The following is a 21035-nucleotide window of genomic DNA, read 5'->3' as shown; positions in this document are numbered from 1 at the left end:
CTTGCACTGAATATTTTTTAAAGATAGTCTTAAGTCTTAAAAATCTTTTGTGAACGAGCAGTGAAATGCTCACGAAGTGACAAACCAGAGCGAGGGCAGATGGGATATGTGTGATAGATGGGACAGGTTGTATCTGGCCTCCGTGACATTTTCATCTTCCTTCCTGTTTCGCATTTCTTTCCTCTCACACTTCCACACTCTTCACTGATCTCATCTCCTCTCATCAGAGAACACCAGTGAGCTCAGCACATCTATCAGCAACTCCGCTCTGTGTCATCCTTCTCCTCCTCATTTCGCTTTATCTTTTCTCCCTTGTCTGTCCTCCCAGGTTCTTCTCCCCAGCTCTTCAAGTCAATCAAACTACAAAAACTAAAAAAAAGAGAAGCCCACACAGACAAAAGCAGGAAAATGTTAATCTCCCAGATAAGAAACATACTCTTTAAATGTTGTTAATTCTCTTATCTCACAATATGTACATGCATTTTTCACAGCTATCATGGATCTGTCAGGGATCCAGGATTTGGACTTCCCTGGTTGAGGTCATATAGACATGGGTAACTGCTGATTATTGCAAATATTAACAACAGCAAATTCCTGTGAGGTATTTTCATTCCCTGCACTGTTTTTTTTTTCTTAACCCTTCTCGCCTGTTTCCATCCTATCATGCCGAACACCCCGCTCACTCTTTAATGAATCCAAGAAGTTAGGAAACAGTGTGTACACATCATCTAATCAGTTCTGGGTCAAGACGAGGAGTTCAAAATATTTTCTTTCTCTTTTATTTTAATGTCCATTCACTTGTAACTCTCTCCAAGAGAATATATTTAAATGTTTTTTGTTTGATAAGTAATTTGTAGATAAATTCATGACCTGAACTTAAATTAATTAATTAATCAAACGAAGTCAGCTCTCTGTATGGAATTACTATTAACTAAACTAAAAGTAAACTGATTTACTTTATAACATTAAAAATGGCTTATATGGCTGCATGTAATATGGAAATGATTTGGGTTTGGACCCACAGAAGATGAACCCCTGAATCTGCAGGTCATCATTCTCACCACTAAAGTTAAGGTTTGAGACTTCTCTGAATGCACCAAATCATATATTTCACATATTTTTGAGATTTGGCTGCGAGTGCAAAAGCTTCACCTCTCATTGTTTCAACCTTTTGCTTGTGAGGAACAAGAAAGCTGGCTTAAAGGCTGGGCGATGTTAATGCGCATCTGTGACTAGTGCTCAACAGAATTTTAAAAATGTTGCTTGCAGATACTAAAAAGTGTAAGCAGCAAGCTCTTTCAGAACTACACTGGACTCTCATAAACTAAGCGATGGAGCTGAACTGACTTTGTTCTCACATCCTGCCCTGTAGCCATTTCCACTCTTTAGCAATGCCCCATCCTTTCAGCAGTGTTTTCTGTCATCATCTTCCTCTTCGGGTGAGTCAGAGAGCAGAGAGACACTGCGCCTTCACACCCTCCATCTGCACGCAATACTTGTCTGTCTGTCATCCCTCCAGACAGACACGCTGACAGATGAAACGCTGGCTGCAGCTCGCACAGCCAAAGAGCTTTGACTATTTAGAGAAGGACATTCACTTAAAGACAGTCCCATGGTGCTGGAAGGTATTGTGCTGGACTAAATTGGAATCCCCGCCTGCATCTGTGTGACAGAAAATGGATGCAGCAGCACAGCCAGTGAATGCCTTTCAGTGCAGAAGTGAATCTTTAAGAACAAAAAGGCAAATCAGCCAGATTTTACTTTTTTTTAATGGCACCAATAACACGATTACAATAGGAGGAAAACATTTTAAAACTAAATGACAATAGACTGTACAACATTGTCAATATAAAGATTATCAATAAAATTTTGTATATTTTGTCAGCATGTATAAATACAGTATCTTACAAGGACATCAAAGTGGTATTTGCTACATAGCTTACATTATGACTAGAACACAGAATCAATTCATGCAGTATAATGCCCAATTATACGAAAATAAAAATAATAATAAAAAAAATGTCAAAAATAAAATAAATTAGAAGCACACTTTCTTTTTCTATCTTACAACGTTTCGTGGGCCAATGTGCTGCAAGAGCTTCTGTATGGTCCAAACCACTAAATCAACTAACATTGTCTATTATTTCAACACTAATGTCATTCCATGTACATACTAGTGGTGAGTGCACATATACACAGTCGGTCTGTTGGCAGTTGATTAGCTTTGATGCATATAACAAGTAACAGTGACAGAATGAAAGGTAACTGTTCCAATACAAGAAGAAAAAGAGTAAAGTTCACACATTTCAGGGTGAGCGTAACAGGAAAAAATGGAAGATTTCTCACGAGCAGGGAAGTGAGATCTTTCAAACGATGTTTTCTGTCAAAGAGGCATTTAAATGAACTCCCTTTTGCAATGTACAAAAAGTCTTTAAGTCTGTAAATAAGAGAGTGACCTTACTGCAAGAATGATGCAGGGTGTGGTGTTGCATGCTTGAGATATGCAGGCAGTCTGATGTATATAATGTAAAAGTACAATTACTCTGTAGATAACAGTATCAAATGTACTGAACTTCTTTTCTGCAGGTGACTTAAAATGAAAAAAGCAAGCAACCGGAGGCTTAACCAGCAGTTGGTTCTACATGCGTTCACTCAAAGCACCGCAGGCAACTAGTTCTTGGTGACACAGCCAGGCATACCAGTGAGTAATATAAAAATATACACAGGAGTAAAGTATCTCTATAAAAATATATTTGTACATTGTCATTCTTGAGATTAAAGATTTATGTGCAAAAATAAATTGAAGAACAAGCATTAAAGTTACCAGATGATTCCGATATATCATTTCCTTGTAAAGTTCTCGCTGTTGTATTTTGTTGAGCCCTAAGGAAGGATTGCAGAGAGAAATGTTGCTTTTATGCAGACTGGCGTGGCAAGCATAGAGTCTGATTCATATTCCACATGAAATTTCTACCCTTCTTTTTTTTATGTTTACGCTCTTCTGGACAGAGTCCCCCCACTGTTTCAACCCGACACATGGCTGAACGTGCCTCTCAGCGAGCACCATAATGTAAAACACCTGAAACCTAAATCTTATCTTAGCGTATCGGTTTACACAGTTTTATGAAGTGGTCAGATTCACGAGCAGACGCAGAGATGGATACCTGAGGAAAAAAGCAAAAGAGAGTCTGCTGAAACTTGCTGTGCGTTAATGTTTGCTGCAGCTGCTTTTCTTTGATGTTCTGTTCAGGGTAAATGTTTTTATTTCTGGTGGGTGCAGGTGAACATCCCTACATCTACCAGGAGCACTGAGGTATAAAAAGACATGCAGATAAATGTCATCCTTTGACTTGTGTGTGTGATTGCTGAGACTGCTTTAGTGAAGGCGGTTGAACCCTTTGCCAGGTGTTTTCAGTTAATCTACCCAATTAGGCCCCTGCCCAGGATAATTCAAAGATAAGTAATATAAGAACATAGCTAAGCCTACAAAGCGTGTTTTAACAGGAATGAAAAAGGTCTGACTCATTCAAACTTAAAAGTGGAAGAAAGGTTACAACTCAAACTCAGACTATTTCCTTTTCACGTTGATTGGGGGAGGCTTTATCAACCCCCCAAAAAGCACCTGTGTAGATGCACTATGCGGGTACAGTATGGCGACCTTTGCAAAATCAGAAAAAAATGAAATGAAATGAGGCAAAAAGGTGACGATGCAAAGCAGTAAAGGGATTTTCAGTGACAGAAGAGATCAGGAAGAGATCGAATGATTACTGCAATCGGTTTTCTGACCTTTCACCGCCTTGAATCAAATCTAAAGTCTAATGAACAAGACTTGCAAAGCATCCAGATAGCAGCTGGTGATTCAGCAGAGCGGCTGTCAGCCTGGAAGAAGAAAACAAAAGCAGCCCTAATCCATGCTGGGGTTGAGGATATAGTCGAGTTTGCCTTGATTTGTGTTTTTCATGGCTCAGTTGGGCTGACGCCTGAGATATGCTCTGAAATTAAGCTATTACATTACACACGAGCTACACTGCTCTTTATAGATTAACAGGAAATAGCCTGCCGAATACCACATAATCATTTATATACACAAGTAGCTATATTAGAAATCCTGTAGTAAAGAGAAAGTTTTTGTAATGTGACTGAGGAGGCTGTGTGGTTATGATAACGACATATAATGTTGTTTTAAGTTACCTTTAAACTGCTCACTTAATTGTGTCTTCAAATAGGACCTTTGAGCAAAAAAAGGAAAAAAAGTGACATCATAAAAAGTTTGAATAAAACAGATTTAGGGTTTTTCTTCCCCTCACAGAATGAACTGAATGCCAGGTTGATTAAAAATAAAAACCATATTTCTTTACATTCTTCATTGTTCTTTTCTTAAGTCTGTTCATGCACAAAATGTGGCTGCAGCAGAGTTGTATAATTCCAGGCTTTTGTACAGTCTTTGCATGTGCTTTCCTTGTCCTTTGCTCTGTACACCAGCAGTTAGTGTGGATTTTGATGGCTGGATTTAAGAGCCGAACGTGAAACACCAAAGCTTCCTACTAACCTCACTGCTAACACTGGTAATGAATGTGCTGATGCTGATGCACTTTCCCATCCACATGTGAATGTGTGTGTGTATGTATGTCTGTGTAGATCTTTGGGTAGATTTTGGGAGCCAATCCGCTGCCTCCCTGAGCCAGGAGGAGCTGCTGGTGGGCAACGTAGTCCTCGTACGAAAGACAGTCTTTATCCCCGCTGGCTGGCGGAGGAGAGACCGTTGGGCAGGTTCGGTCACGACTGGCCACGGGCAGACGCTGAGCAGAAGGGAGAGCAGAAGACGATGAAGAAGAGGAGCAGGTGCGTTTTAACTGGCAGAACCAGAGAAGGGCAGCGCCTAAGATGAAGGCGACGCATGCTGGTACTCCGATAATCACAGGCCAGGGGAGACTTGGAGATAACGGTAAAGGAACTGAGTTGGGGGGAGGCTTCCGATCTGCAGCGGAGAGAAAATAAGAGCATTAATGACAAGTGGAAATAAGACATGCTACATGAGTCATGGTGACTAACTTTACAATACTTTTTTGCTGTAAGCTAGCATGTTGTTAAATAAAGGTGGCATTAGAGACAGAGGTTTGTAAGAAAGGAGGTTAGCTAAGCAGATTGTAGCTAGGGATTCATCTGAAATGTGGATGTCAGTTTGAAGCTGAATCAAAAGCTTGAATAATTTTGATTTATGAGGCCAGTTTATTCAATTCAATTCAAACATCAATTGGCTCAATAGCAAAGGGCAGACTGAAAGTATTTCACTTCTGGTACAGCAACAGTAAACAGTAGCCAAGTGAGCTGAAAACACTGTGAAGCTCAAACAATGAGGCTTAACATTTGCCGGGAAGCTTTTTAGTGCATGTACGATAAGATAACGAGTTGTGTGGTAAGAACTGATGCGAAGAGCAGAGAAAGCAGAAACGAATCGCACTGGGCTGAAATGCAATGAGTGAGGTAAATCGCATAAATCGTCTGTTTTATTTATATTTGAATCTTATTAGTCTTGGTCTCGGGCGCCACGGTGCTCCAGCGGTTAGTACGGTCGCCTCATAGCAGGAAGGTCCTGGGTTTTAATCCAGTCTGGGGTCTTTCTGTGTTTGAGTTTTGAATTTGCGTGTTCTCTCCGGGTACTTCTGCTTCCTCCCACAGTCTTAAGACATGCATGGGCTTAAGTTATTTGGTGATTCTAAACTGGTTTTAAGAGTGAGTGGTTGTGACAGACTGAAGATCTGTCCAGGGTGTACCCTGCTCCTTTCTGGGATAGGCTCCAGCCCCCTACCCTTTATGGTCTGCTCCACATAAAGAATGGTTAGCAGTAAGGAGTATAAATGAATAATTAACACTTGTATGGATCGGTTCTTGGTATCCACAGTTACAGTTATCTGTGCCTCTATTGGAAGAAAGAAAGAGCATACATCTGGAATAAGAGCCACAGATTTCTGCTCACATAAGAACTTTTAGGTGAAGTTCTTGTGGCTTTGTAAACTATAAGATCTAATAATTCTGTCTCTGCAGGCAGCACGTTTCTTCCTCTGACCTGGAAGCACAGTGAGGTAGGCACTCCTGAAGCTGTAGCCCATAGTGTTGGCTCCCATGCAGATATACATGCCGGCATCTTCCTCCTTGGCTCTGGTTATCAGAAGCTTGTTGAGGTATGATCCATCAGGGCGTGACCAAACGTCTCCTGGAGGCAGGACCACAAAGTGATAGTCTCCAACCTTGGAAAAAACATCAATACACACCTCAAAGTTAAAAAAGAATTCAGTCTAATGAATAATGCTGCTAATTTGCTTCAGAAAAGGTTTTTTTGTACCTCTATGGTGGAGTTAAATTTGTTTTCATCACCAGGTTCGACTCTTTTAAGCCACTGGATAACTGGCTTGACGTCACTGCGGACTTTACACTGAAAAGACGTGGTTCCCCCATAATCCACGGTGGTGTTGACAGGGTGAGTACCTGTCAGGATGGGTTTAGAGTTGGTACGTTCTGAAGAAAGAGACAAAATAGACAAACGTGCAGAAACATAAACAGAAACTATTTTTAATGTTGTATTCTTCAAACTACAAAAATGTGAAAAATGAAATGGTTTGATTATTTTATTTTCTAATTGTCTGCTTTATTAAGAATTAAACGAGGAGGTATACACTTGTAATCAATTTATTTGGAGTAAATTACACCAGAGAGAGTAATAATTTAGGTAAAGAGGATTATTTGCTGTATTCACCTTCCCCTGCATCATCCCTGTCTGCTAAAGACATGCAAACAGATCATTTATCTGTAGCTCTTGTTTCTTCTTTATCAATTCACACAGCTGATAAAAAGAGGCCTTGCAGAGATACTTAATCATCTCCTTTCCGTTATCTGTTAATCTGAGAGCAACAGAAGCCTGAGTGAGAAAGGCTTTTTGGTTGGTGGATTACAGGATTAATTAATGAAAGAAAACCAGCTTTCAAACTTAGCTTAATTTCTAGGTGGTGGTGATGATATGGAAACCTTTTCTTTGTATCTGATAAAGAGTTCAAAGAATACATTTCCCCCTTGTAAACAGCAGTGCTAGCTTAATTTTCATGGTGCTGGTATAGACTTTAAAAATGTTAATGTAACAGAAACAAGCCCTGAGAAAGCTGAGGTTAATTCCATTTAAATACAGAGGGGTTGTCATACAGCTGAAAATTCACCTCCGAGCACAATTTATGCTCCTGCTATAGCGTCTTGCATCTCCACTCACAGGTTATACATGATTTTTAAAAGCTTTATTGGGTTTCTGACCCTGTGTCTCTTTTTTTCTAGTTCTCTTTCTAACAGCTGGGAATGACGGACAGTTGGATGAATCTCAGCCGATAGAGAAAACGTCACATCTGACACAAGCAAGCAGCGGCTTGATTTACTTTCTTTTTATTTTATGTGCGCTTGTGTGTGTGAGACTACAGCTGTGGTTTAATATAGAACAGATGTGTGAAGTGGAGTGAGAGTGTAGAGAGCTAGTTTGAGCTTCTCAACAGAGCTATAACATTTGGTTACACGCAGTTGAGTGGACACACGCACAAAACCGACACCATCTCTCCACCAAACAGGTCAACACTAAGTCGATCGATCTTCCAACACAACCTAATACGGCACAAAACACCCACAAGTCGCCATAACACACATTCGACCCTCAACAGTAACAAGACTCTTTTTAAAAAGCGGATCACACTGCAGCCTGAAAAGCCCGCTGAACATTTCTAACCTGTTGGACCGATGTTTACAGACAACACTAGTGGGGGTAGGGCTGCCACAAACTATTATTTTGATAATCGACTAGTCACAGATTATTTTTGCGATTAGTCGACTAATCAGATCATCATCCATTGGACATAAAACATACAGCTTATTGCACCAGCATTCATCTGCTCTTATATAACTATCATTAGCTTACAGCTGTAAGTGTTTAAGGTCTGTGCTAACTAAAAATAAAGAAAAGATGATAGTTTATTACATTTTAATGAAATTTGCAGATTGTTTCGGTGAAGTTTAATAAACTCCTTGCTATCTAAAATATAACAGGACAACGGAGTATATTCTCCAGCATCTCACACTTCTGATAATCAGCTGTCTGCTTGATGTTTATTCAGCTGTGCAAAAACTAACTTTAATCTCAGCCAAACCGATTTACTCAGGAACAAATAAAATACTAAAAAAGCCAAACAATAACATTTTTAAGTTATCTAAGTGACTTATGTATGTTTAACCTGAGTAGCGAAAGACGGCGGTGGGTTTGAAAACGATTTGCCGGAGTCCGGTGTTCTCACGGCGCTAGTGACCTTGCCCCCGGCTAGCTATCGAGCTAGTGGGTAACAGACGTCTCCGGAAACGTCGGAGCGCTTTTGAAAATATGCGGTGTCTTGATAAACTGAGCAAAAGTTTGAGGTTTACACAGCTACATTCTCGCCTGAAAATATGTTAAACGTTTATTTTGTGACCCAGAAAGAATAATAAGAGTAATATTAAAACTAACTAGCTGCCGCCATTGTTGGAAACTGAGCTGGGCTGCGCTATGAATTCTGGGACAGCTTCTTCTTCTTCGGGGTTTAACGGCAGCTGGCATCCTTGTACATGCTGTGCTGCCATCTTCTGTTTCAGTCCGTTATTACACTCTTAAACCCTACTACTCATTCCTGCATCTTTTGTGATCTTACAAAGCTTCAAACGACACGTCGACTTTTAAATCAGTCGTCGACGATTTTGATAGGTCGACGTAATCGTGACTAGTCGACTAATCGTGGCAGCCCTAAGTGGGGGATCAATAAAAGCTGCTGAAAGAAGACTTATAAATAACCTTCTATTCTTAGTGATAAGCCAGAACCTTCTCAATTATGAGCACTTTTTATCCTGTAAAATATAAATGTTTGTCAGCACAAGTTAACAGTCATCAATTACAGCATAATTGTAAGCGAAATCTGCTAATGACTACCATCTTAATGTCATTCTCTCTTTCAATAAAGCCTGTATGTGAGCATGAGCGGTTGCTTCCTGGCAGCAGACTCTTTGACAACAAATCATTTAAATGGCTGAAAAGTTAATTATAGTGATTTTGATCACATGCTCTTAGACATCCTGCATAATCACTGTACCGTGAGTAAGACTGGAAACAAAACCCATTTCAAACCCTGCTATTTTGTCACGCCGGCCCTTCAGTAAAACGATGATGTGTACAGCATAATGTGTATTATTGTTTCAGTGAGAGACATTCCTACTGGTCTATAATATAACAGCAGGAATGCTAAAATACTTGCACGCCACATTCCCCCAAAATTTGCTTTTTGATGTGTCACAGCATGAGATGACCACATATAGCCATATATAACGCATACACTGAACATTTCACGAGCATGTTTCTGAATGGGAGGCGGAGCCTTAATCGCTTTACCTGTAGAAGCACCTCCCAGAAGGAGACACCTTGTTTCTAGCTTTCTAACTAGGTTTAAAGGTTTCTTTTTAAATAAAACTCCCAGTTAGGGCTGGCTCCGGTCACTCTGAGCCCCCCTTTAGTTGTGCTGTTTCACATTCATTCAGGGTGATGGGGTGTCTGTTGCTCCTAATAGCATTATCTCTATTTCTGATGAAGCCTTTGAAATTTCCAGAAAAAGCTTGAGTGTGGCCCTCAGGTTACCATTGTTTAGCATTACATACTAACTGGCAGTAAGGACTTGTGATGAGTTATTTACTAGCCCTGTTTATACTGTAATAGTATTCTGACCTTTGAGGAAGGTCTCTGCTATTTTAAGAAGGATGATAGTACATTTTGAAAATACTCCCTGAGGTCAGGCTTCAGCTAATGGCTACCAAAGTTGAAAATGTGGTTCAGCATCACCTGATAACCTGAGCTAATCTATACTCTATACGAGACCAAGCATTGGTGACTTACGTATGACTTCCACTTTGTAGGTGGCGTTGATCTCTCCCGCTCTGTTGGAGACATGGCAGGTGTACTTCCCGCTGTGCTCCGGCGTCAGATTCTTCAGACTCAGAGTCCATCTCTTCTTCTTCCCTTCCCCTCTTGCTCCATCTTCCTCGTCTACCAGTGGCCTGTTGTCCTTCAACCAGACAATGTCAGGGCGAGGATTACCGCTTGCCGTGCACTTCAGCCGCACAGAGCTGCCTACTGGGCGCGCGATGACGCGTTTCCTCATCTTTGCTGGCTGAGTGAAACGTGGACGAACTGCAAGAGTAAAGAGAAGGAAAAAAAATGCTCATTAATTAGAGAAAGAAAATAAAGCTTGATTTGAAACCACTCAAAAACATACAGAAACAAACACTTCATTTCTCTCTCTTAGTCAGCTGCAGGTGGGAAAAACGGTCTGATGCAAATTAAATTGTTAGTCGTAAATAGTTTACAGAGTCAATTTACAGATCTTGTTGCTTCGACCAGTAAAACATTCCTGAACTCATAACAATTTCAGTTATGCTACCTGACAGTTTGTGTTACATGTTTGTGTTACAGTTACATGTTTATTATTTATTATTCCCCCCCCCACATTCTTTGACGAATAACTGCAAAATGCCATCTCTGGATAATTAATCCCTCCACGGGGCTGTTAAAAACCTTTTATTATTACAAATGTTTGGGATTACAGATTCATTTTATGTCCCTCCAACTGCCAGAGCTTGTTCATAATCATAAATTATGCACCATGAAATCACCTGCTTTGCTGTTAACAAAATTTAACTGAGCGAGGACTGAGACTTGGTGAGTGATGTACAGTTTTTGCAGTGCGAGGAGCGTAAAGCAGACTGAAGTCATTTCTGCGGGCAGTGCCAGGAATTCCATGTTGTGCTGTAACAACATATGGCAACGTGCCTCTTGGTATATACAGTGTAATTTGCTGTAATAAACCCTAATTGTTTTGTTTAAGAAAAAAACTTGAATCGCTTCCTCTTCTCCCTGACACAGAAGACTTACATCACTGAAAACACACACATTTTCCACTGATCCACATTGGTACCCCTCTCCTGCTCATAAAAAGGCCATGCATTGGACTTGAAATCAAGCGTCCATGGGAACTGCTTTCTAAAAACCAGAAAGCAGCTATACAAGAGCGAAGCATCACTTTAAATACTCGGTTGTTATTGCACAAGTCATAAAAAGCTAGACAGTGACCTAGCATCACACCGAACAGCCATTCATTCCATGCATAAAGCTATTCAAACATCCACATCCTTCTACCGAATGCAAGAATTAACTCCATTTAGTACCACAAATATTTCATTGCTGAACAATACCTCAGTCTAGTCTATTCATACATACACATCGTATTTAAAAAGCATAACAATCAGTGAAAACAGATCAAAGAGGTAAAGAAAAACCTAAGCAGTAGACAGGAGAGGAAATCACTCACAGGAGCGCTTGATTTTACAGCCCTCATATTTTAGCCACAGCAGATAGCCATCAACCGGGAAGGTAAATCACCCTGAAACTAGTGCAGTTTCATCTCTTTCTTTAGACACAGTTATTATTCTAGCTCTGGATAAACAAACAGGGAGAAGAGTTATGTGACGGGTTTGTGCGCTCAAATTAGGAGATTTCAGTACAGCTGCATTACTCAGTGGAAACACAGCTCTCTGCCGACAGGCCTGAAGCTGGGCAGGATAACAAAACAAACATACCGGAAAGGCTTTTAAGTCTCACCTCTGTGCACCCTGAGTCTGAGAAAAGCTACCGGACCACAGCTGAGCTGTGACGAGACAGAGTCAACATATCTAACAAAGAGCGAGGAAAGAAAGTAGCCTGGATGAGACAATGATTCATAGTTTAATGTACAGCTTTGATGGGTACACAAATTCAACCGGTGCATGTGTTTAGACTGAAAATAACTGGTCAGTCTGGGAAAGAGCCAAAACAAAGTTTAGTTGAACTAGACTGGACAAAGATGAGACTGGAAAATGAATAGAATACGGCGAGGTGTAATGGAAATAAACTGATTTATACTGTCTAAGATGAACCAAATCAAACACAAGTTAAGAGGAAAACAGATGAAAGGCAAAAAAGTGAAGTTCATATTAAGGTTAGCAGCTTCAGAAGACTGATCGATTGCCAAGAACAGACAAATAAAACTTGAAGTGATAGTTAGAAAAAACAACGATAAAGAGACCGAGTTAAAACAATAAAAAGCAAAGGTAAAAGAGAGGGCACGTGAACAAGCCGAAGAAAAAAACACAGAGGCGAGAGAAGCAAGGGCGAACAAAAAAAGCCACGATCGAGAGAGGGGAGAAGGTGAGAGCCAGAGTGAGCAAAAGGGCAGGCTTGTTCTGGGTCTCGGGGGCCACTTCAGCGCCACACTTCACAGTGTAAAAATACTGCTGACCCTCCGACTGACTGCCTTTGATCAGGCGGTGTGCCAGAGACCAAAAGTAGGAGCGCCACGGTGGGACAGAGCGTGCGTGCGAGGGACAGAAAGAGCCGTATGAAATCCAGCACGGATTTTAGATGCTATACTGAGATAGACGAGATAATTCCCAACGCGAGTAGTTCTGGTGAGGTTCTGTGGAGGGTTAAAATAAGTTAGGGTTAAGATTTAAGTAAAGATTTAGGTTAAGAATTGGACTTCAGGACTAATAAGACTAATAATACCAACTAGATTCTTAAATAAAGAAAAGTAAGGACAAATTTGTTCAAAAGAATAAAAAAACCACAATTTTTATCTTATATAAAGATTAAATTTAGTTAGATCTACTGGCTGCCTCCAACTGATTCCTGTTGAAAAACTAGAAATCTGTTTTTTAACAAAAATGATTATGAGCTCAATTTTAAAAGGTTTTTACAAGTTTATGAGGTGTTAACAAAACTTTTTGGATTCTGATTGACAGCTTATTGAAAGTTAGTTTGAACACTACTCTCCTCGGATTCTTTAATTGAACTAACACACTTTCTTGCCTATTGTTTCTTCTCCCAGTAAAAAGTCAGTACGTATGATAGATGACAGCCTAGTATCAGTGTATCCAGTAATATTTAATTGATTTATTTTGATACCATTCTTTTTATGTCTGAAAATAACTCTCCGGTGTTTCCACTATCTTCACTTTTCATTTAACTCTGGAAAAAAAAGGTTACAAGCGTAATACCATATATGGTGTAACTGTTGTGTTAGTGCATGCACTTAAGATGATTTATCATTCAGTTTAGATAATATGCCATAAAAGGTCCTGTAAACACAGAGCAAGAATTTATGTTGATGTTTATATATAAACGTATGTTTGGTTGCTTAAATGACCACAGAAGAGAAGAGAAACAGAAGTGCAGCAGAAGTGTGTCTGAACTGACAGAGCAAAAAGAAAGAGGTGAAGGTGAGAGAGTTTGATGAAGTGATAACAACAAGTAAAGAAAGAAGGGTTAAGCTACATGACAAGTGGGTCCAGGAACACTTGGGAGGGGGGAAAGGAAGGAATGCGTCCGCCCAAATCACACCTCACACAAATAGACTGCTCTCCACTCTGTCAGAGCCAATTACTTGCACAAACAGCCACCCCGATGTGTGCCCGCGCGTATTTGTGTGTCTGTGTGTGGGCAGAAACCCTCATCATTTCCCCTCCTGACAGTGTGCAAGGTGTTTATTGTACAATCGGCTACTGTATGCTGTCTCAGGTTTCACTTCTAAGCTTGTTTCTCATTTTCAAATGTTTATATCTCGATAGTGATGAGAACCGAGAAGTCACGAGTGCTTACCCAGTTTCCCGGCAAGCTCTGGGGCATGTTCAGAATCACTGTGGGCTGGTCCTGCTCCATTTCTTGAACTGGAATCATCTGGTGAGGGAAAAAGAGAGACAGGAAGACAAGAGGTGGGATTTGAGGATTGACCCTAAATTAAAAAACAAAACAAAAAAACAACAATAGCTGAAATTACTTGTTTTTAAAGTTACTATTTTAAACAGCCCACTTGTACAGCTTAAGTAAAATAAACATCTTTCTGAATGCAAAAGTGGAGGTTTTATTTTATCGGTGTCTGACTGCTGTTTTTACATGCTACAGCTGCACTAAAGGACCAGTGTTTCAATGTAAAATCAATTCAGTTCAATTGAATTAAAATGTACTTATATAGTCACCTCAGTCACCTCAAGGCGCTACATACTGTAAGGTAAAAGCCCTACAATAATATAGAGAAAACCCCAAAAAACAGAGAACCACCTATGAGCAAGCATTTGGCAACAGTGGGAAGGAAAAACTCAATTTTAACAGGAAGACGCCCTCAAACCAGTCTCAGGCAGGCAGCCATCTGCCATGACTGACTGGGGTGAGAGGGGACAGAACAAAAAACACACTATGAAAGAGAGTCACAGATTAATAATAACTAAATCAAGATTATTTGCTCGATTCCTGCAAATTACAATCAGAGGACTGTTTTATCTCCTAACAGCTGGAAGGAGAAATACAGAAGCATCATTGTTTTCACTCTAGATATGCAGGTTTTTAAGTGAGATCTCTGCAGCAATAAAAGTCGTAAAACAATCCTAGAAATGATGAAGGGCAGGTAAATTCAAGTTAAATGTGTAAAAGCTTCTTGAGAGCCAAGCAAGAGTAATTTCAGTCAAAGCAATATTTAGAGAACAATTATTTTACAGTATACTGTGAAGTCTGGCTTTCACAAACGTATTTTCCAGCCAGTGTTCTGCTCTCCACCGTGTAATTTTAAACCGCTCAGCCGTGAATCACCACCATATACTTGTTAAATCAGGAAACCAAATGATAAACAATATGATTCAGTAAGTTAGTGCATTTACCAGCAATGAAAGCCTTGACATTAATGCTACTCCCCTACCATGCTTACCCAAGGCCCTGCAGTTTTTAAACCCTGACTCACGTCTCTGAGAAACCGTGGTCTTAAATTTGGTCCTTCAACTTTGTAGCAAAGGGAAAATTTCCCCTTGGTGAAAAATGAAATGGAACAAGCTTTTCTCTTCATACAATGTGTTCAATCACACACTACAGTATCACACTGCTTTAATGCTGCTGTATCAGGTTCCCTCTCTCTCCACGTCTTCCTCCAATGATTATCAAAAAGACACAAACATCTGTCTGAACCTTTATGCAAGGGAAAGCTTCAAGATAGAGTCATTGCATCCAAAAGGGGCCTTTAAAGGGGATGGCAGGGGGCTGGGAGGTCTGATACAGTCCAATATCAGGTCTGTCAGAATACATGTGGGGGTTGTACGTGGTTTGCTTGGTTTGAACCTGAAACTTCAACCAACACCTGATGCTGGTTATGAAAGGAATAGAAAAGGGAACCAAACAGCCTTGGACCACCTGCAGAACGTGTGTGTATCTGTGTGTGATGTTTATTGTGCATGCTGGTCTATACCATTTTTGGGGATTTTAGAAGACCACCTGAAAGCTTAGAGTGTTTAATGCAGCGCCAAATGTCTTTAAAGCATCACTTTTTGTATGATGGAACAAAAAACACATGAAATGCAAATACAAGACATGACCTGCATCTTCTGGGTTGGTATTAATAGTATACTGGGAGTCCACGTGGTGGGGCTCCTGTCTCTATGGGTGTGTGTGCGTGTGTGATATGAATTTCTCCATGGGTGTGTCAGTGCATGTGTAGATGTGTGTGTTCTAGCATTATTTAGCTAAATGGTAACTTGAGGTGCCGGTATTCCTGTCAAACCTCACTCCTCCTTCCCTCTTTCGGACTCCCCCTTCATCTCTCCCTCCTGCCACACGCACGGCTAGTTCTGAGAAAAGGCAGGGTGTTTGAAGCTGAGCGGCAAGGGGGTCTAATCTAAAGGGGAACGTGGTTTAGCACTCTTACCAGAAAGCAAACCCTCCCATCGCCATCTCCTGCAGACCCACTCACAGATGAAGGCTTTAAAAACCTTCAACTGTCCATACGGCACAGCCAAACAGAATATCCAAAGTACTTAAGTGACCATATATTTCTTTAAAAACTACAAAAAATGAATGATTATGTTGCATGATTAAAAGATTGTGGCTTGTCGGTGACTTAGTCATTAAAACCTTGGAAATATTTATTACCTGTAATTCAAAACTGTGATGACATTTAAGATGAACTTGTTCTTCAGAGATGCAAAAAAAGGTCTAAATGTCTCCAATTTCTCTTTTCTACTAGCACCTCAGCTCAACTTGACTCGACTGGTCATTTTCCATTGCAGATGAGTCCCAAGATGCCATTTGTATGTGACACAACCACAACACAGCAATGGAGGACATTGAGGCGATGGTATACCTGCTGCTAAACCCATAGTAAACGTCTGTATTTTGTCATTGGATCACAGCGTTGTCATTGCTGGGTTTCAAAAATGGCCGATTTAATTCTTTCGAAGAACTCTCATGACTCATGCAGTCACTCTCTGGCCAATCAGTGGCATGCAGTTTGTTCACGTCACATTTTCAATTCAACTCACTTGGAACTACTGGTACCAGGTCCTTTTTAGAGACTACTAAAAAGGACCTGGTACCAGGTTCTACTACTTAAACAAAGCTACTAGAAATACTTCTATAAATACAAGATGCTTGTAGACGGCTTCGACTGAGAGACTCTGAGACAAAAGAACAAACCAAGACTCAACTGCACTAAATATTGTTCATGTTTTGAATGTGACTGAATGAGATTTGCAGTCTTCTTGCCCTTTAGTGAGTAAAAATACATATTTCAGTGTGAAATCTGCAATCTGTCAGCACGTTCAACAACCAGGCTTTCAAACGGTTTCTGCCAGCGGAGCCAGTTTCATACCTTTCTTCAGCTCGGTTACATGAGTGCAGGGCTGCGGGGGCAGACTTAACGTTTTGCTGTTTGTTTCAAGTTGAACACACACATAGTCGAAAATATACCCTCCCTGCTTCAGCTGCTTTTAATAAACAAAATGCTTTCTTCTGATCTTGTTCCACCTTCTAATGTTCGGCCAGATACGTTGCCTGGTGCTGACAACAGCTAATACACACACACACACGGACACACACACACACACACACACACACACACACACATGAAGACCAGTGTGTAAGGACTGCCAACAATGAAATATTCAGAAACAGCAAAGATGAGGATGATGAGGGTCTAGTGGTGAATAACAAAATGTTGGACATTGGCCAAACTAACTTCCTACTCATTGCATACAGATGCTTGTTCGTGATTCCTTGGTATCACCTTTGAATGCACCAAGTGTCCCTTTAGCATAATGTTTCCACTACTAGTGAGGTATATGGTAGAAAAACAGGTTAAAAAGAGTCTGGAAAGTACAAAAAACTATGGTTAAAAACCACAATTAAACCAACACTGCACAATAAAACAAGAAAGAAGAAAAGGTTTGACTTTGGCCCTACCTTTTGTATTTTCCATCTGTTTTTGGGCCACATGTTTCTGGTCAGTGTCAAATTATAACATCATGTACATAATATCTTTGTGCTTGTCTCTGCTGTATCATTGTGAAGATTTATAGTCCTTGAAGAAGATGTGCAAGGACTTTATTTCTGTGTCTGTACAGGCAGTGGATACAAATCCATATTTTCCACTGAAAGTATGCAGTTTGCTACCTGTTGTGAAGTGCCATAATTGTAAAAACATGTGCGCTTGTAGCTTCTGATGTGCAAATCCACAATGAGTATAAAATTTATGGTCGCGCTCCTTTAAATATTCCTGCCTGGCTCTGAACTGAACATTCACTCCTTCCTCTTTCTTGTGCTTTGCATCTCTTTTTCATTTTCCGCCTCTTTGCTTCTTTGTTTCTTTTTATTCATCTTTGTCTAAATCTACATCTACAGGGGGGAAATGGTTCAACAGCGTGCTACATTTCACACTTTAACCGGCCGCATACCCCTCTGAGAGTGTGTGTATTTGTATAACCTCTTCTTGTATTTGCTTTCATGTCTTTAGAGAAAAGGCAGCAATTGTACATGAGCACGCTCAGAAATATGACTCCCACAGTCCAGTGTGTGTATGTATCTACGAGTGTGTCCAGGGGGCAGTGTTTTCCTAAAGGGTCATGTCCTTCCACGTTTTAATAGAGAGACATTGGATATGTGGACAGAACCTCCGTGCGTGCGATTAAGCTGATGTGTGTGCATGTCTGAGGGAGAGAAAATGGTAAATGGTAAATGGCCTGTATTTATATAGCGCTTTACTAGTCCCTAAGGACCCCAAAGCGCTTTACATATCCAGTCATCCACACATTCACACACTGGTGATGGCAAGCTACATTGTAGCCACAGCCACCCTGGGGCGCACTGACAGAGGCGACAGAGAAAAGGATGTTTCTAGGTCAGCCTCTGCTGACCGCTGGTTGTTGCAACTTCAGGGCCAAAACCAGCAGTCCTGATGTGAGTTTGTGTGTCTGACAAACCCTGTAAACCACTGTTAGTCCTCTAAAATTGACCATCGTCATAGTTTCAGGCTTCATGCAGCCACAGCTTTCTTCACTAACTTGTTTGACTTCTTATTTCAGACAGGAGCTACCACAAGCAAAGGCATTTTACACAACACTGAAAGGAGAACCATTGTTCAGTTAAACCTTCATCCAAGGAGGACTTAGTTTCACTTAAGCTCCCTTTAAATATTGTAGAGCAGCGGTCCTCGGACCGGTACGTGAGTCGTTTGGTACTGGGCCGCGAGAGTTGAGGCCCAGGTCTGAAATGTCTGGTTTTCAGGGTTTTCATCGGTTTTCAGCGTTATTTTGTTATTACTTTTATCGTTAACTCGGTTTTCCTGGGTCTTTTCACGTGTGTTATGAATAAATCTTCTTTTTTTCTGTACCGGTACTAGTTTTATTTTGTTGTATTTATCCGCGACACCTTAAAGGCCGGTCCGTGAAAATATTGTCGGGCATCAACCGGTCCGTGGCGCAAAAAAGGTTGGGGTCGCCGCTGTTGTAGAGGGTTGCAGTTTTGACCAAAGCTGGATCTAAACCACAGTGCATGCTGTGCAAATGATCAGAGAGACCACAAAATAACCTTAAAACATTACACAGATTACATTTTCATTTTAAAGAAGAAGCTAAATCAGCAGTAATTATTAACTGTTTACCTTGAAATAATATTTAATATTTGTAGCTTTCAATCATATTTTAAAGTTTTGAACATATTATTGAATTAGATATATTATTCTTTTCAACAGATGTAGTTTGACAAGCTAAAACTTTCTGTTTTCAGTCAGACTTTATTCATTTTATTAAGAAAACCTGTCTCTATTCTGTATGTGATGGCTGTACAAAAAGACCATTCCCCAATCCCCTGAGTTAATAATAGCACAGCTTTACTGAAAGCTCTGTTATAGTTTCCTTTGATTTCCTTTTTTTTGAGCATGCTTTGTTGTTTGGCAGTAGACTGGCGACCAGTTCAGGGTGTACCCTGGAAAAGGCTCCAGCTCCCCAGGAACGCTGAATTGAATAAGCAGAAGAAAATAGATGGAAGGAATTTGTTGTTCTCAATGACTGATTACTTTCGCTTCTACTTGGTGTTCATTATTATGAACCTGCAGTCAAGACCGCAGTGCCTAGAAATCTGGATGAGAAGTTCAAAATATTTTAGTTTTAAAGACTCATTAAGCCCAAATACTACATTTTGCATTGCAATTCATCTCATCTACCAATAATAAGCAATAATATAATATGCTAAAAATATTCAACTACAGCCTTTACATGCACATGACCACTGGGTTGCTTTTAGTTTATCAGTGGTGAAAAAGAATGGCACCTGTGCACATTCTGACCTTCAACTAGGCAGAGCAGGGCACCTATTTATTATTTATGTGACTGATTTAATCTAATAATGGCCACAAGATGGGCTGATGGCATTTAAAGTGGACAGTATTACAATAAAATTTAAAAAAGAAACCTGGGTAAGAGGGTGAAATTGCAGTCTAAAAAAAGAACTGAATGTTTGACAATGTTAAATCCCATTTTTTCAGTACAGTTGTGTTAGCATACATCTTCCTCCAAACCCATCTTTTATAAGAGCCAGCAGAATAAACAACATTTGTCCTTCGGCAGCTGTTTGGCCTGTCAGTGCTCTGACCCTCTACCTAAACACACTATCATTATAATTCAATCAGTTCAATGAGACTCTGGAAACAATGAAACCACATGTTGTGGGTTTCTGTCTTTTGTTATAAGCCTACTATTGTGGGAGATGGAATAACACCAAAGGTTACACACATTTTTGAAACTTAAATGGCAAAGAGAGAAACATCCAAAACTTCTCTTTTTACATCCGTCTGTTTCTTTTTCACAAAGTATTACACCATAGCATCTCGAGCCTACGTTCCAAACATACTTTTCTCTCCAGCAACATTGTTTTTCAGAATATTTATGCATAGTCTGTTGCAACTCTACACCAAAGTGATTATAATAAATGGTTAGATATACACAGTGTAGCTCTAGATAAATATAGGACTGTGGACAGATTCTGCAGTATGGCTTGTGTTTAATATGTAAATAGCAGCTCATGTAATCCTCTAAGTGTGTGGGAACAAACAAAAGCCTCATCAAACACATGGCTATAAATATGAAAGTGTCAATAAAAATAAAATAATGAGTGAAAAGCCCGAGTTTAGGTCTAACTAAGATGGCGGCGCACACAGTTGCAGCAGCTCGATGTACCACTGGTCAGTGTGGTGTTTGGTTATCTTTGTACGTTTTGTGTTTTGTTTTGTGCGCGATCAGTCAAGCGAATAACATCTTCAGCAGACATGATCTTCTTAAGATCGGAGTGAGTTACCGTGTGAGCGTGACCATGGAATTTATCCACTCACACAAAATACCAGAGGAAGTAGCGAGGAGACCGGGCGCTCCTTGGATTACTATTCCGGCGGGAGGGAGACGCAGACGGCGACGAGAGAGAAGGAGGAAGCGAGGCTGCCGGGCTGGCGTGCTAACCAGGCTAAGGAGGAAGCCTTTCAAACCACCGCTCCCGAGTTTATATCTCTCGAATGTCAGATCCTTGGCGAACAAGATGGACGAACTAAGGTTACAAATAACAACGGACAATCACATCAAAAACTCATGTATTCTTCTAA

At 40.3% G+C, this 21035-nt stretch overlaps 1 protein-coding gene across 3 annotated transcripts in view; it reads right to left on the bottom strand.

Moving 5' to 3' along the window:
* Positions 1–1762: 1762 nt before the first annotated feature.
* fgfrl1a (fibroblast growth factor receptor like 1a) overlaps positions 1763–21035 on the bottom strand; it is a 71272-nt gene continuing 51999 nt past the window's right edge. For 2 of the 3 annotated variants that reach the window (XM_085283751.1, XM_085283767.1), the window contains 5 exons: positions 13733–13810; positions 9938–10231; positions 6344–6516; positions 6068–6248; positions 1763–4978 (listed from right to left, as the gene is read on the bottom strand). In XM_085283751.1, the coding sequence (XP_085139877.1) occupies positions 4557–4978; positions 6068–6248; positions 6344–6516; positions 9938–10231; positions 13733–13810 (1148 nt within the window). In that variant the 3' untranslated portion in view covers positions 1763–4556. The remainder of the gene's footprint in view (positions 4979–6067; positions 6249–6343; positions 6517–9937; positions 10232–13732; positions 13811–21035) is intronic. The other variant, XM_085283759.1, reaches the window with a different exon arrangement.

The sequence above is a fragment of the Mchenga conophoros genome, linkage group LG2, assembly GCF_057382185.1.
Source record: "Mchenga conophoros isolate Kocher_MC1m ecotype Shallow Benthic linkage group LG2, M_conophoros_male_GT1.1, whole genome shotgun sequence".
Classification (NCBI taxonomy): domain Eukaryota; kingdom Metazoa; phylum Chordata; class Actinopteri; order Cichliformes; family Cichlidae; genus Mchenga; species Mchenga conophoros.
The sequence above is the reverse complement of the archived record's forward strand: the minus strand, read 5'-3'. Positions and strand labels throughout refer to the sequence as shown.